The 15,865-nt window shown below is 53.5% G+C and overlaps 1 protein-coding gene across 3 annotated transcripts in view; it reads left to right on the top strand.

The window, feature by feature from the left end:
* Positions 1-15,865, top strand: part of PITPNM3 (PITPNM family member 3) — an 88,475-nt gene that overhangs the window by 52,200 nt on the left and 20,410 nt on the right. For 2 of the 3 annotated variants that reach the window (XM_088801985.1, XM_074319381.2), the window contains exons 5-11: positions 6,001-6,077; positions 6,633-6,868; positions 9,785-9,974; positions 10,563-10,685; positions 11,110-11,294; positions 13,673-13,845; positions 14,985-15,155. In XM_088801985.1, the coding sequence (XP_088658111.1) occupies positions 6,001-6,077; positions 6,633-6,868; positions 9,785-9,974; positions 10,563-10,685; positions 11,110-11,294; positions 13,673-13,845; positions 14,985-15,155 (1,155 nt within the window). The remainder of the gene's footprint in view (positions 1-6,000; positions 6,078-6,632; positions 6,869-9,784; positions 9,975-10,562; positions 10,686-11,109; positions 11,295-13,672; positions 13,846-14,984; positions 15,156-15,865) is intronic. The other variant, XM_074319379.2, reaches the window with a different exon arrangement.

Raw genomic sequence — 15,865 nt, 5'->3', positions numbered from 1 at the left:
AAAGTTGGAAAATAGACAAAAATAGAAAGTAGGAAAAAAAAAAAAGAAAATCACCCATTGTCCTACCATTTAGAGAAAACCACTTACGAACATTTTGGTGTGAAACACCAAAATGGCCCCTGGTCCCTGACCCACTCACCTCTCCACCTAGATTGTTGTTTTTCACAAGGCTGGGTCTGGGGCACTGTAGAAGAGGGTGGCCTGGAGTTTGGCTGGCAGACAGGAAGATGGCTTTTTGGTTGTGTTCTGTGGAGCCCCCAGGGGCAGCGTTGGGGTGGAGTAAGGAAGTGGGGCTGTGGGCCCCCCAACCTGCTTCAGCCAGAGCTGATCCACTTTCATCTGTTTTGCAGTTTGGGAGCCTAAGGAAAATTTCATGGGAAAAAAGATTTCCCTGTTTTTAAAAGGTTTTAAAACCATCCAACGATGGCCCACTCAGTCCCCTGCTCCGTGCTGTGCCATCCACATCCTGCTATCTGGCAGAGGCCTGAAGCATGGTGTCAGGTTTCCTGTGCTGGCTGCAATTCATTGACCCACACCCCCTGAGGGGCTGTGAGAGCTGGGCATTCTCGACATGCACATGCCGTGTTTCCCTGAAAATAAGACCTAGCCAGACCATCAGCTCTAATGTGTCTTTTGGAGCAAACATTAATATAAGACCGGTCTTATTTTACTATAATGTAAGACTGGGTCTAATATAATATAATATAATATAATATAATATAATATAATATAATATAATATAATATAAATACCGGGTCTTGTTTAATGTTTGCTCCAAAGGACACATTAGAGCTGATGGTCCAGCTAGGTCTTATTTTCAGGGAAACACGGTAGTTTGTCATTCTGCCGGTGTCTTTCTCCTCCCCAGATGCCCTTGACATTCCCACAAGTTCCCAGACCAGTAACCCTACTCAACAAACAACGAGGTGGGGTTGGCAAGAACCCCTCGGAGCTCTAGGGGCACTGCTTCCTTTGCTAACGACTCCCTAAACACATGCTTACGACTTGCCTGGGAACTGACACCAAGCTCCCTAGCTGGAACCAACCACTTTGAAAATCCAGGTGACGTTTTCCACCTTCAGTTTCCTGGTTCTCTTTTCTTTCTCCTTAGTCCTTCAAAGTGACTCTCCTGTCATGCCTGCAGGTCCCATCATGGTCCTAGGGATGAATTCTGCTGGGCATGAAGTTTGAACTCACGCAGGGCACCGGCTCCTCATGCTTGGAATTAGGGACTCTCCAACTGCCTGAGTCTTAAGAGGGAATACAGGCCAACTCCCTCATTCTGCGGTGGTGAGGAGAGGGCGTCCAAGGTTACCCTCTGACTAGGGCATTCATTTCCCATTGCATGATTCTTTCCATGGCCTGTCTCCTCGTGTGTGTGTGTGTGTGTCCCTGTGTGGCTTACCTGGGGTCCCTGAGCCCCCTGCTGAATGAGGCTCTAGCTCTTCCCAGATCTTCCCAGGTGTATCTTCTGCAGCCCATATCAGAGCAAGATCGCAGAGCCATTGGGTTCATTCACAAAACGTGTGAGCTTATGCCCGTGCATGTGCTTCCACATGGTCACAGAGGATTAGGTACTTTCGTGGATGCTTTTCAGGACATGCCCCATGGTCTTAAGCTGGGCCCAGCTCTGCTCAGTTGATCCTAGGGGTGACTAATGGAGACGGGGGCCACTGCAGAGGCTGATAAGAGGGAGGGTGAAATTGAGTGGTCAGCTTTAGCCCAGGGGCACCCCAGCATCCACCCCTCATGGGTCCCAGCAGCTGGTGGCAAGAGAGGTGGAGATAGCTGGACGCCCCAGCCAAGCCAGGTGACTCTCTGTTTAGGGTACTGAATGCATGGGTGATGACTTTGGTTTTTGTCTCAAGAGCAGTCAGTAATTAGAAGGGATGATCATGACAATTTGTGCCTTCCCAAGGTGGTGATTAAGCAAAAATAGCCTCCATTCTTCAGCTGGGAGGAGGAACCATGGTGAGCTGGGTGGGCCACTGGACCCAGTGCCAGGACTGGCAGGAGTGCCGGGAGCAGGCTTGCCTCAAAGCTTGTTACAAAGCATCGCCACAAAAACAGCTGTGGGTTCCCGCCATCCCACGTCTGGGCATGGCAGGGACCCAGCCTGAATAGGGCCAGGCAGACAGAAATGAACAGGAAGTGGGCCCCTGGCATGTGGCTCCCCACCACCCAGGACCCCTGCCAGCAGTTCTTGTCATCAGAGGTTTTGGGGAAGCCCCTAGATGTGGAGCCATAAAGCCCGGGGCAGGCTATTCTAGAATTCCCAGAGATTTCCCCATATGGTTTCCCTGGGGACTTTTAAGAACTGTGCTTTCCAGTGGATAATGCTCCCCTAAACTCGATCTCCCAAGGGGTTTGGCAGCATAGAGCTGTCTCACAGTCTGTGTGTACCCTGAATCTTCACGTGTAACAAGTTTTCATAAAAATGCCATGCTAGGTCCTGACACCCTGTTCTCAAGGTGTCCACAGTCTGATGGGGAAGGAGACAAGTACCCCACAGCAATAAGCCAGGCCTAGCTCAGCATGCTGGGCGGTAACCATCTCCACTAAAATAGATCCTAGAAGGCTTTCCAGAGGTGGTGACAAGTTGAGCAGAGTTTGGAAGGACAAGTGGGAATTGGCTGGTCTGCCAAGGGAGGAAAGGGCTTATCCGCCAGAGGGCTCAGGATGAGCAAGGGCATGGAGGAGTGAAAGAGTTATGTCTTGTGGGCGTCACAGCCAGTGGCCTCAATAACTGCGGTGGGAATGTCTGGTTCTTGGGAGAGCAGAGCACTTGTGGGCAAGGTACCGGCAGGGGGGCGTCGAGGCTGCCTTTCTACTTGTCTAAGACTGGAGACAGTGGGGTAACTTCAATTGGGGTAACTCTTGTCCTATTAGTCAACTCTCTAGGGGCCAGAAGCTACATCTGGCAGGCTAGGTCTCCCGTCTTCCCTGTTCCAGAACAAAGCATCTCTGCCTTTTGTGCATTGAAAGGTAGCAAGGCTCCACCCCAAACAGCGCTAGAGGCCAGACTCTTCCCCTTTGCTAGGGAGCAGGTGAGATGCTGAGGATAAGCCTACCGTCTCCCTCCCCACCGAGCCAGGAACTGTCTCAGCATCATTTGCAGCCAGGATATGGCCCTCGTCCACCCAGTCGATGCCCAGAACATCATGTGGGCGACAGGCAGATCAAGGATATGGGTTCTCCTCCGTCTGTGTAATCAGTGAGGGGACAGGACGCAGCCCCCACCTAACGGAGGGCATGGTGCCCAGGAAATGACAGGACCCTCATGTCTTCTTGCCACTTATTTATAGCCTCGCTATGGTAATTTGTGGCAATCACAGTATTTAATCCTGTAATCACACTGCACACAGGCTCCTCAGTGCAAGCAGGCACCCAGCCCAGTGAGTCTGGGGAGCCTGCCAGGGCTCCGAGAGGGACTTGGGGACAGGGCAGGAGAGTGTGGAGGCAGCATTGTCCCTATCAGCCTCCAGCTCCATCTTGTCAGCGGTGGCCCTGGCTCTGTGTCCCCTGATGCACCCTGGATGGTAACAAGTAACACACGTACTTATTGTGTTCCAGGTCCCATTCTAAGCCATCTGTATCTATATCTATATCTGTATCATCTATATCTATATAAAGTCATTTATCCCCATCACACCATTTTAAGAGGTAGCTACTATTATTATCCCCATATTCCAGATAAGGCAACTGAGGCACAGGTCACATAGCTGGTAAGAGCCAAGATTTGCATTCAGGCATTCTGGCTCCAAAGTCCATGGTTTCCACTGGGTCCCTCCCAGCCCCAGGGGCCTCCCCACGACATCAGCCCTGCCAGCTCCTGGTTTCTTCTGGTCTACCTGCCCCAGAGCCACACATGAGGCTGTACACAGAAAGGCATACTCTGTTTCCCTCAAACACTCTCTTTCCTGCTGGTGAACTGCTCTCCCGTGGCATACCTGAACTTCAGTCTTCCAGGTGCCACTTATCAATTTGTGCTCCCGTTTCTTTCCCTGCAGAATGAGGATTATTGTGTCCACCCCACCGGGAAGCTGTGGAGTTCAGAAGAATGGGGGAGCACTTTGTCAAGCATCGTTTTCTGTTGAACGTGGGGTACTCTTAGCTGGGTTCATGTGCCAGCCCACTCAGTCGTCTTAGTTGTGTGGCCTGTGGGCAAGTGACCTAGGTTGTTTGAGCCTCAGTTTGCTCATCTGTAAAGAGGAGCCAAACTCAGAGGTTACTTGTGGGGACTAGATGCGATAACACCTGTATAACACATAGTGCCTGGGACATAAGTAACCAGGAAAACTGAGCCATCTCCTGTTGTCTTTTATTCCGATCCTGTCCTAAGGGCAGGGCACAGGTCTCTTTTAGCCAAGTCCAGGGCGAGGCCTATAGGATGTTAGAAATAAGGCAGAAGAGTCTGAGCCCCTGGAAGGAGCCTTAGGAAGTCCTGGGCAGAGCCAGGCTTCAGAAACGTTTTGCCTCTTCCTCCTCCAAACCAAAGCCTTCCATCAGTTAGGAAATGATTTCCTGTCTGTGTGGGCAAGCAGCCCCGAGCTCATAAAGCAGTTATCCTTAGACCAGGGTCGTGTCTGTGAGGACAGACTATTTCAGAAATGCACTTCCCTCCTGCGAAAAGCTTCTTATTTGGAATTCTATGAGGATGTGCTCTCCCCTGGGGCCAGCAGAGGCTGAGGAGATGTTGATGCTGACACACATTGGCCAGGGTCCCCACCCATATCTACTGTAGGGTTGCCTACAACGCTCTTGGGAAGGACTCTCCCCAAATGCACCTCCTAGCAGGTTGTAGCCGGTTCCTGGCATGGGGAAGAAGGAAAGGGCTATGCTTGCCTAAAACCAGCTGCTATGAGACGAGTTTCCTGTCTCCCATCCAAGTACTAACCAGCTCCGACCCTGCTTAGCTTCCGAAATCAGAGAAGCTTGGGTGCTTTCAGGGTGGTATGGCTGTATATGAGTTCCCTGTCATTGAAAGCAAACAGGTGGTTCACAGTCTAGCTGTGAGGTTCAACCACACAGAGAAAATAATATCCTTCCCATGGGGAGAAAGGAGAAGAGATAATGTCAGCTTGATGGAAGGAAGGATTCCTCAGGGGCAGCATTATTGGGGGACAATGAGGGGACCATTCAGTGTCTTTGAGGTCTCTCTGCACTTGAGCATCCAAAGCAATGGCATTCAGGAATACAGGTGTTAGATTGGGGGTCCACAGACTTTTCTGTAAAGGGCCAGATAGTAAATATGTTAGGCTTTGCAGGCGGTAACGTCCCTGTGGAACATAAGCAGCTATAGACAATGTGTTCCAATAAAACTTTATGTACAAAACGTGGCCCACCAGATTTGGTCCATGGCTATAGTTCACCGATCCCTGTGTTAGAGGCAGGAGAGCTCAGAGAGGGCTGGATGCCAAGAAGCACTTCCTGGAGGACAAGTTGAGCCCAGGCAGCTGAGAGAAGCAAGGAGAACATTTCTGATAGTGAGTGGCTTCACCACAAAGCTCATCGGTGATAATAAGTATGGTCCCAAATGCTGGCCTTACCTCTTTGAGGGTTCACCTTCCCCTGGACAGGGGTCCCGTACTTCAAGGCCTTGCTATCTCTCTGATAGCTTGAAATATATTTTTAAAAACTTTTTTTTTTTTTTTAAATACAGCAACTGTAGTTGTTTTCAGAGGGATGCTTGGCCCAAATTTCTGTCCATTACTGCGAGTAGAAGCCATCAGACAACATTCACGTTGTGGCTGTTACTGGTGAAGAAAAGCAGGACAGTTCTTCTCTAGGACCCCCCATCCCCCATGGCTGCAGGGACAGCATCCATGATGGCCTCACCCCACTGGTTTTCCTTTTCTTAGGAGGAGAAAGGGTTTCATATTGTGTTGATTTCAGAGGCAGGGGGCTGGGTGTGGTGAGTCCCTAGCTCCGCACCTGTGGTTCTGCTTGCCTGCAAGCCCGTGCCTCCGCCCACTGAGAGCTCCTCTGTTTCCCCCACAGGAGAACTGTACCGGGTGTCCTTGAGAAGACAGAAGTTCCCAGCCCAGGGGAGCATTGAGATCCATGAAGACAATGAGGTGGGCTGGGTTTCGGGGGCCGTCTGGGCCCACCTCTGTGGTCAGGATTTTAGGAAGCGCCCTGGGCCGGTAGACAGGCTGCCTAGTTTCCACCTAGCTCTTCATTTGACTTTCTGTGTGACCCCGGGCAGCCCCCTGTTCTTCTCTGGGCTTCCAGCTCCCATATGAACAAGAAAGGCCTCTTGGGACCCTTCCTGCCCTGACAGTGAGGGGCTTATCCTCCTGGCAGCCTGTGCCCTTTACTCTGGAAAAACAGGAGGTCCTATCACAGGAGGGGGTGGAGAACTCGCCGACGTGGAGCTGAGACAGGCTGGACATGCTTCTCTGGCCGCAGCCGTGTGTGTACGGGTGTGCGCACACGTGTGCGCGCTCACGCACGTGCATCCGTGTGTGCATGTGTGTACACACATGTATGCGTGTGCGTGCGTGTGCGCATGCATGTGTGCGTGCACGTGCGCGTGTGTGTGCGCGTGTGAGTGTGTGTTTCCCCCTCCCCTCCCCCACATGCAGGCTCCCTGCTGCCTGTCGCTCTATCCCCACTGCTGTTTCTCTCAGGAAGCCTGCCCACAGCGCTCCTGCAAGACGCATGTCCTCCTGCTGGTGCTGCACGGGGGCAACATCCTGGACTCGGGTTCGGGGGATCCCTCCTGCAAGGCGGCCGACATCCACACCTTTAGCTCCGTGCTGGAGAAGGTCACACGCGCCCACTTCCCCGCAGCCCTGGGCCACATCCTCATCAAGTTCGTCCCCTGTCCTGCCATCTGCTCGGAAGCTTTCTCACTCGTCTCCAAGTGAGTCCCTTTCTGCTTGTTTGGACTGGCTGGGGCTGGCAGGGAGGACTAAATGGAGGGGCTGCCCCTGCCATGTGGGTACCTGCTGAGGCCTCTCTGGGACATCAAATCTTTACTGACCATGAACATCACCTGTGGGAAGTGGTCAGCAAGAGTCCAAAGCAATTAGCACTCATGCCCTGAGTCCTCTGCTGCCCCAAGCCAGGCTCAACAAGCTCTGATCTCCTTGGCCCAGATAAGAAAGCTGAGGTGTTGAGAGGTTAAGCAGTTTCCCCCAGGGTTACCTCAGAATAGAGCCAGGAGTCAAATCCAGGTAGCCTCATTCCTGAGCCACACAATTAGAGCCCAGTAGGGATGTGGGCTCTAAGGCAGATAGCACAGAGCACTGAGGACACTCAGGATGAGGGCCAGGAAGGCTTCCTGGAGGAGGTGACTTTGGCGTGTGCTGTAAGAGTAGCATAACATGGCTAAGTGTGTGGGTTCTCTGGTCAGCCTGGATTTGAGTTCTAGCTGTGTGACCTAGGGGAAGTTATTTAGCTCTCCCTGTGTCAGTTTCATCTCTGAAATACATATAATTACGTGATAACCACCTCCTAGAGTTTATGCGAGGATTCTTTGTGCCAGTGTATATGAAGCACCTAGCACAGAATGAGGCACATAGAAAGAGCATGGTGAGGATTTGCTATGACTCACATTATCGTTCTCATGGGGGAGAAGGGGCTCTTTCTGTTGGTGGACAGGGAGCTGGGAAGGGAGCTGTTTGTGTCTCCCAGCAGAGAACCCAACTGGCGGGAATGAGGCAGCGTGCTCCCTGGGCCTGGGTTCTTCATCCAAACCTGCCTTGCTCCCTGTGGGGGATAAACTGGGAAATCAGGGGCCCCTCCAGAACCTGGGGACCTATGGGAGATCCAACCCACTGCTCCAAGACCTGAGGGCTCTGTGCTCCCCAGGTCTCTGTTCTGTTGAATTACTTAAAATGGGTGCAAAGAGCCAGGTGGGAGCCCTGGCTGCACGCCAATATAATGGGCAAAGAAGGCCCGAGCACCTGTAGAACGCATGTCTCATAGAGCATGTGGAAAATGGCGGGGACTGGACGCTGGGAAGTTTTCGCGGTTAGGTATGAAAGGGAGGCTGCCCCTCACTCCCTTTCCTGTTGACTCTGCTAGAACCTTGAGGCTTCACAGAGAGGAGCCTTCTCCCATGTGGGACTTGGGGAGGGTGGACAGGACGTCCCAGACTTGCAGTCAAATGTGGCCCTGAGGGCTCAGCAGTGCTGGGAGGGGCAGGAGCTGTGAGGCCGTGCTGGGCCTCACTTTTCTGGTCTATGAGGGAAAGGAAAGTTAGTTCCTGGACAGGGAGCAGAGACCTGTCTCTCATTTATCTGTGCTCCAGGACGCGGGCAGGGCAGATCTCAATCAGAGTTGGAAGGAAGGCAGGAGAGTAGGTCAGTTGTTCCCCAACCTGGCTAAGGCCCCAAATCCTGTGTGATTCTTGTTAAACCACAAGGCATAAGGCCTCATCCCTGGGGCTTCTGAATCCGGCAGGCAGGGCCCTGGAATCTGCTTCTTTAGCAGATTAATCTGCTCCGAGTGTCTGCTCTGCAGCGGTGTTTGGGAAGCTGAGCTGACACAGCACCATCCTCTTCACACTCCAACAGTTGGAGTTAATTGTGCGCCTTCATAATCAATCTCAGGTACCACCCCCACCCCGGCCCCCAGGACATCTGACCCCCACAACTGGGTCACCCAGCCCTGGCCCGATCTTCAAGAAGATGGATGGCCTGGCCACTCGAGGGGATAGTAGGAGGGAGGGTACTTCTCCCCCGTACTTCTGCCCCCGGCAGTGCCTTGCCAGGCCATCCATCAGCCCTAATCACTGCTGGGAGGGAGCTCTTTCTCAGCTAATTAAAATCTCTCCGGCTGCAATCGAGGCCTGTTTCCTCTAATTTGTGTTCTTTGGAGATGAAGGATGGCTGTTAGGCTGGCCTTGCACACCACGAGGTCTCTGTCACCTGCCCAGGGTGCCCGAGTCGTGTCACCTGCCCCAGTTTCAACCTCTGTCAGCCTGAGCTTGGACTATTGGGGCAGGGCAGGCTTTGGGTAGGGGGTGGGCAGTTCCCCCCTCTGTGGTCTCTCCTGGCCAGCTGGGTCTGATGCCCCAGGGGACAGAGGTAGGGTGGGTGGGGTGGAAGTAGTGGCAGGCAACTGGAAGCTGAGCCGAGAGGGGTCCGAGCTGCCCAGGGACTGAGGGACTTCCTAGTGGGGAGACAGGGAAGTGAGGGGGGTCCATTCTGGTGCTGGACAATCCACTGGCAGTGGGCAGGAGCTCTTAGTCCTTTCTGGAGTCACAGTTTCCTGCAAAGCCTATGAAAGAAGGCCCTGGATCCCTGTACCAGAAAGATGGACATGCTGTCATGCATGCAGCTATGTGCCTACCTCCAAGCTATGACCAACATATAATGCACATATCTGGCATGCCCTCTCTTCACCTAGTTTCCCTACACTCTTCTTTGAGGCTTAGTTCAAACCCCACTTCCTCCAGGAAATTTGTCGTGATATGTCCCCACCCTGATCCACACCAGTGGCTTCTCCAACAATTGGGGTGCTTTTGGGGGCCACACAGAAGTGGGTAGGAGAGAGCCACTGTCACAAGGCTTCAGCGCCCACATCACAGGCCGGCATGGGATGGACAAGTAGGGGAGTCCGTACAGGCTTGGCACCCCCACCCCACCCTTACCCCCACCCCCACCTTTGCACTTTGTCTCATCTGGCTCCTGCCTGGATTCTCCTGAAGAGTCTGACGTGGAGGGCGGGCCCAGGTCTTGGCCAGCACACGCTCTCTTGTCCCCAGTCCACAGCCCCAAACCCACCTCCCTGCCTGATCCTGGCTGGGCTTACCTTGGCCCCCTGTCTGCAGCCTGAACCCCTACAGTCATGATGAGGGCTCTCTCAGCAACAGCCAGGACCACGTCCCTCTGGCCGCCCTGCCCCTGTTGGCCATCTCCTCCCCGCAGTACCAGGATGCGGTTGCCACCGTCATCGAGCGAGCCAACCAGGTCTACGCAGAGTTCCTCAAGTCCTCTGATGGCATTGGCTTCAGTGGGCAGGTAGGACAGCCTGCTCCCACCTCCCCATCCTGGCCCTGCCCGGCGACAGGCTGGGATCTGCCTGAAGAATCTAGACCAGGCTATTCTGGAGTGGTAACTTCTGAGATCCAAAGAGGCTTTTGAGATCTTTGAGATTGTCCTCATTTTACAGAGAGGAAAACTGAGGCCAACAGCTGAGCTCTGATTGTGAGCGCATGCTGATCCCTGGCCCATGTCTGCTCCCTGACTCCAGCCTAGTTCCCGGCCTCAGGTTGACCCAGCCAGATTCCTATCCAGGCTGATCCTGCCTAAATCTGACCCCTGATTCTAGCCTGGTTCCTGTCCTCAGGCTGACCCTACTGAAGCCTGACCTCTGGTCCAATCCTGATTCCTGCCCTCAGGCTGACCTTGGCCCCAGTCTGACCCCTGACCCTAGCTTGGTTCCTGTCCTCAGGCTGACCCCGGTCCCAGAGTGAGCACCCCTCCCGGTACTGGGGCTCTCTCAGGCCTTTCTGGGACAGGTTCCTTGTTCTTCCAAGCTCAGAATGGGTGTGGGGGTAAGGGGTCAAGTGGTGGCCAGGCCTGTAGTCCCAGCTGTGCCTTCTCCAGGTGTGTCTCATCGGGGACTGTGTGGGGGGCCTCCTGGCCTTTGATGCCATCTGCTACAGTGCGGGGCCCTCAGGTGACAGCCCTGGCAGCAGCAGCCGGAAGGGGAGCGTCAGCAGCACGCAGGTGCGGGCCAGATGTGGGGATGGTGGCGGGGTCTGTCCTTGGGAGCAGGGACCTCTCTGGGGGAGGTAGTGTTAGCCCTTAATACTTGTACCAGGAGATAAACGTTACAAAGTATGGTATCACAGCCTTAAAAGAGTAGCGAGAGATTACTACCACAGGTGAGGAAACTGAGGCCCAGAAGGTAGGGTCCCTAGACAGCGACCCAGCGTCCATCCGAATTGCTAATCCATTTAGATGCAGGAAACAGCTTTGTGCCTAAAAATGCCATCATGAGGCACATGCTTGTGTAGCTTCCATGCTTCTTTTGGAAGCAGTATGGCCTCTCACATCTAGGAAACAGGGGTTACATGTGCCTGGGGGAGGAGCCAGGGCCCCAAAGTCTCTGGTGACCACGGTGCCCTCCTGCCCTTCCTTGGGCCCCAAGGACTCCCCAGTTATGGTGGAGGAGGAGTGCAGTCTGGCCAGCAGCAAGCGGCTCAGCAAAAGCAGCATTGACGTCTCCAGCGTGTTGGAGGACGAGGAGCCCAAGAGACCGTTGCCACGGAAACAGAGCGACTCTTCCACCTATGACTGCGAGGCCATCACCCAGCATCATGCCTTCCTATCAAGGTAACCACTCCCTGTGCCTCCCCTTCCTTCCAGCAAAGCGTCCAGGGGAGAGGGGACCTTGGCTCAAAGTCATCTGGGAGGCCTGGGACCAGTATGTCCCAGGCCCCTCCATGGGTGCCCATAGACAAGCACTGAAATGCTGAGACCAAGGCCACTCCCCATCGGCCCTGGGCTGAAACCTGGGACCCTGTGCTCTGTCCCTGCTCCACCTGGGCTTGTAGAGGGACAGGACAATTGTTCTCATGTCGCTGAGCCTCAGCTTCACCTTCTGCAAAAGGGGAAATGCTGCTCAGCCTACTTCACTGGTGGTTTTAAGAGTCTAGTGAAAGAACGGGTGGGGGTGTGTTTTGTGAGCTACTCCAGGTGTGTGGTCTTGTTATTTGTCAGATGGGGTAACAGGCCAGATAGGTTGGGAACTTTCCTGGGATCACACAGCCAATTACTGAAGAGCTGGGGTCAGCATTCTGGTCTCCCAATCCCCAAACACAACACGTGTTTATTCACAGGCCAGGCAGGGCTCTCCACAGAACTTCCACCCTTTAACTTTCTAGAAGAGACATGTTCATCGATACCGCCTAAATGAATTATCTGCACATTTATTCAGGATGCACAAATGCCTCTTCTTCCCTGTCTCCTCCACTCTCTCCCTCCTTTCCTCCCTCCCACCTTCTTTCTTACCCAGGTGATAAGTATCATAGCATGAGATCAGTACAACATTTAGAAAATAGATCGTCTCACCACCCAGAGGGAACCATTGCTAACACTTTGGCATATTTTTTTTTACATGCTTTGCATATAGTTTTACTTTAGAAAACCCCAAAACCCTTATATTATGATCTTTCCCCCATATAATTAAAAGTACTGTACTTGGTAAATATTCCTAATCTTTTATTAAGTGAATGGACACCATCTGAATCCCAGTCATTGGACACTTTGGCTTTTTCCAATTCTTTGCAATGATAAGTAGCATTCTGGTTGCCATCTCGGTGCATAACCACATATGGATATATTAGGTTATTTTGTTTGCAAGGATTCCTGGAGGGTGAATTATTATTAGGGCAAAGGCTCTGCATGTTTAAGTCTCTGACTATTTACAGCCTCTCTGACAGATTATTCTTTAGAAAAGCAGCTACATTTCAAGTCCAGGTTGCAAAATAAAATCTCTACATTTCTGGTTCATCCTTGAAAAATCCTTTAAGCCCCAAATTTGGAGAATGACAAGAAGTTGGAGGATTTCAGTAGCTGGTCCAACACAGTCAGCTTTTCCCTCTGGTAAAGGGACAGATGGCTCTTTCTTTGGCAATTAAGTAGTTGGCGTGTGTTTGGGGACCACGCTGTACATGAAATATGTATTGTTAAACACGAGAGCCCTCATCCTTACTGGGAGATGCTCACACTATGAGAGGCAGAGGAGCAGGGGGATTCAGATTCAACTTTCTGGACCCTCACTCACACACTATTTCAACTGTTATTTATAAAATTCTCTTTCTCCTCTAACTTGAGGGTGTTAGTTGAATTTGCAGTCTTGATTCACAGATCACGCAATCCCACTGGATTGTCTTAAACGTGAAGCTGTCCCCAAATGCCAGCTGAAAGAACAGGGAGGTTCCCAGTTTTCCTACCCAGCCTGCGTAGCCTGCTCTGGGTCTGTGGCTAAACATCACCTTGAACTCTTTGGTTGCAATGGGTGCCTGGCATGCGAAGGGTCGGAATTCTGTGGGTCTCACGGTTTTCTCTTCAAGCTCTGCTTCCTCTGCGGGCTGGAGGGGAGAGAAGACCAAGCTGTTTGCATCTGTGTCTGCGGGTTACCTGGAACATGAGTTACAACCAAAGCCCTAATCCTGGCAGGACTGATATCACCCAGCTGGTCTGTGTATTGGCCAGCTGGGCTTCTCTGGTAGACGGTGCAGAAATTCACAGTGTGGCCATCACAAACCCAGCATGGTGCGGCAGGCCTGCCAGCTCGTAGGATGCTTAGGTGTCCTCAGGTGCTGAGCCCGTTTTAGTTAATCAAGTTTTACTGGATCACAGCCATGTGTATTTGTTCAAGTATCATCTATGGCTGCTTGCATGCTACACAGCAGAGTTAAGTGGATATGATGGAGGCCATATGGCCCTCAAAGTCTAAAATATTTACCTCTGGCTCTTTACAGAAAAAGTTGGCTGACCCCAAACGTTGGCCCGGCGTTGGTGGCCAGTGCTAAGATGGTTGCTTCTTATGTTGACAGCGTCCGGCTAGTGGACTCTGGTCCTGGGCCCCGCCCCGGAGGGGGAGGGCGGGGCTGTCCACACCCAGCCTCAGGCGGCCCTGCTAAGTGAGCTCGCCACAAGTCGCTCCTTCCCTAACCCGCCCTGCTGTGTGTTCTTCTCTCCGGCAGCATCCACTCCAGTATGCTGAAGGATGAGGCCGAGCCCCCCGCAGCCGGGACGGCCCAGCCCCCTGAGGTCAGCCTGGGCCGCTTGGACTTTGATGTGTCGGACTTCTTCCTCTTCGGCTCGCCCCTTGGCCTGGTGCTGGCCATGCGGAGGACAGTGCTGCCGGGGCTGGATGGTGGGTGTGGCATGGGCTGGGGCCTGAGATGCCTTGTGTCACCAGGCCACCATGTCAGGGCCTCGAATTGGGGAGAGTGGGGGATGGGGGAGGGGCGGGAGGCTCACGGACGGAGTTGGGGTAGGTGGACAGAGAAGAAAGGAAGAAGGAGGGGAAGGGGAAAGGTGGGGCTGTTTCTCCAGATGAAGCAAAGGTGAGGTAGGCCCTTGGTGAATTTCATTGTCCTTGTCACATGCCTCTGGCCCATTTGTGGCCCTCTTGTCCAGTTGTCATGCTCTATGGGAAGAGAAGCCGTATATTTACCCTCTTGCACCCATCCTCTCCTTCCCCAGTGCCCAGGCAGACTCACGGCTGCCAGGTGCATCTTACGGACCCCTGCATGTACCCAGGCCCACCTCAGTGCCTTTGTTCATACAGCACCCACAGCTTTGAATGCCTTCCTCCATTCCTCTAAAATACACACTGAGGCGATTTGCACCAGCAGATGGTGAAGTGGGCTGAGGAGACAGGACCCCATGGCTGCCCTAATGTCACTAAGGAACCTTCGGGCTCCCTGGATGCTGGACTGCCCAGATCCCTGACCTACAGGGACTGGAAGTCGCACTGATCAGGAGGAGGCCTCAGTGGAGCCACCTGCTGGTCTGTGAGAGAAGTGTACTGCGGGCTCTGGCAAACCACTTACTCTACCAGGCCTAGGAATTGAATGGGGGCTGGAGGGAGGGGCAGCTGATGCTGACCAAACGACCCTGGGTCAGCTTCATAGATCAGGTAGCAACTAAGTGAAAGCTGGACCAATTTAAAGGAGTTTGACCAGTGTAGGTAATGGAAGGAGGGCCTGCTAGAGGAGGGGCAGCGTGAACTAAGGCACAGAGAAAGGAACGCAGCAAGACCGGTTGGGGAGTGGCAGGTGACCACCATGGCTGCAGTGCTGGGTGCTTACAGCGATGCTCCTAGGTGGGGCAGCTTGGCAAGGCCTTGAATGCCAAACTGAACACGATGGCTTTGATCCCGTTGGAGCCGGGAGCCATGGCAGGTTCTTGAGCAGAGGAGTAGTTCACTCAAAGCTGCACTCAGGGGAGCCTCCCAGGGTCGAGGGAGCAGGTGCTAGCAAGGGGCTCCCCCATGTTTCCTCCCACCAGGCTTCCAGGTGCGTCCTGCCTGCAGCCAGGTCTACAGTTTCTTCCACTGCGCAGACCCCTCCGCCTCACGGCTCGAGCCACTGCTGGAGCCCAGCTTCCACCTGGTGCCGCCCGTCAGTGTGCCCCGCTACCAGAGGTTCCCACTGGGCGACGGACAGTCCCTCCTCCTCGGTAGGCTCTCAGGGGTGTGAGAGAGTGTGATGAGCCAGAGGCTGGCTCCCAGCCAGGCAGCACTCAGGGCCGCCTTCTGATCTAGCCCCTCCACGCTGTCAGCTGATGGAGTGACTAGACCCAACTGAGCAGGGTCTGTGCTCTTGGGATAGAGGAGAACAGGCAAACAGCTGATTCATCCGCCTTCTGATCAGCCCACCTGTGCAAACACCTGCTCTGTAGGAGGCATCTTGGGGCTCAGAGACCCAGGCTCTGCCCGACAAGCTCCTATAGCCAGAGCCAACATACGACTGGAGATGTGAGGCTTGATTAAAAGTCTAAGAATCCAGCTGAGTACTATGGCCCAGTGCCCAGCCTGGACTCTGCAGGTGCAGAGCAGGGAGTATCTCATCCTGGTAGGCTTCGTGGAAGAGGGGGCCTTCGACCAAGGCATTTGGACAGGTGGAGAAGGGCTGGAGAATGGGGGTTGGGGAACCTTCTAGGTGGAAGGAGCAAGGGCAGGTGGGTTTAGGGGAGGGCTTGTGGACTCCGGGTGAGCAGGGCATGGACTGGGGTGAGGTCAAGGGGAGGCCTGGAATGGACAGTTAGGGGCTTGAAATCAGAGCCTTGGCTCCATACCCCAGAGCCTGTTCTGAGGTTGGGGCCAGATGTGGGGGGACTTCTGTGCATGTGGCTCATTCAAGATTAAAACCCAGCTCCTGCCCACCCCA

This window comes from Rhinolophus sinicus, chromosome 12, assembly GCF_057876585.1.
Source record: "Rhinolophus sinicus isolate RSI-liver-muscle chromosome 12, RSI-T2T, whole genome shotgun sequence".
Classification (NCBI taxonomy): domain Eukaryota; kingdom Metazoa; phylum Chordata; class Mammalia; order Chiroptera; family Rhinolophidae; genus Rhinolophus; species Rhinolophus sinicus.
The sequence above is the reverse complement of the archived record's forward strand: the minus strand, read 5'-3'. Positions and strand labels throughout refer to the sequence as shown.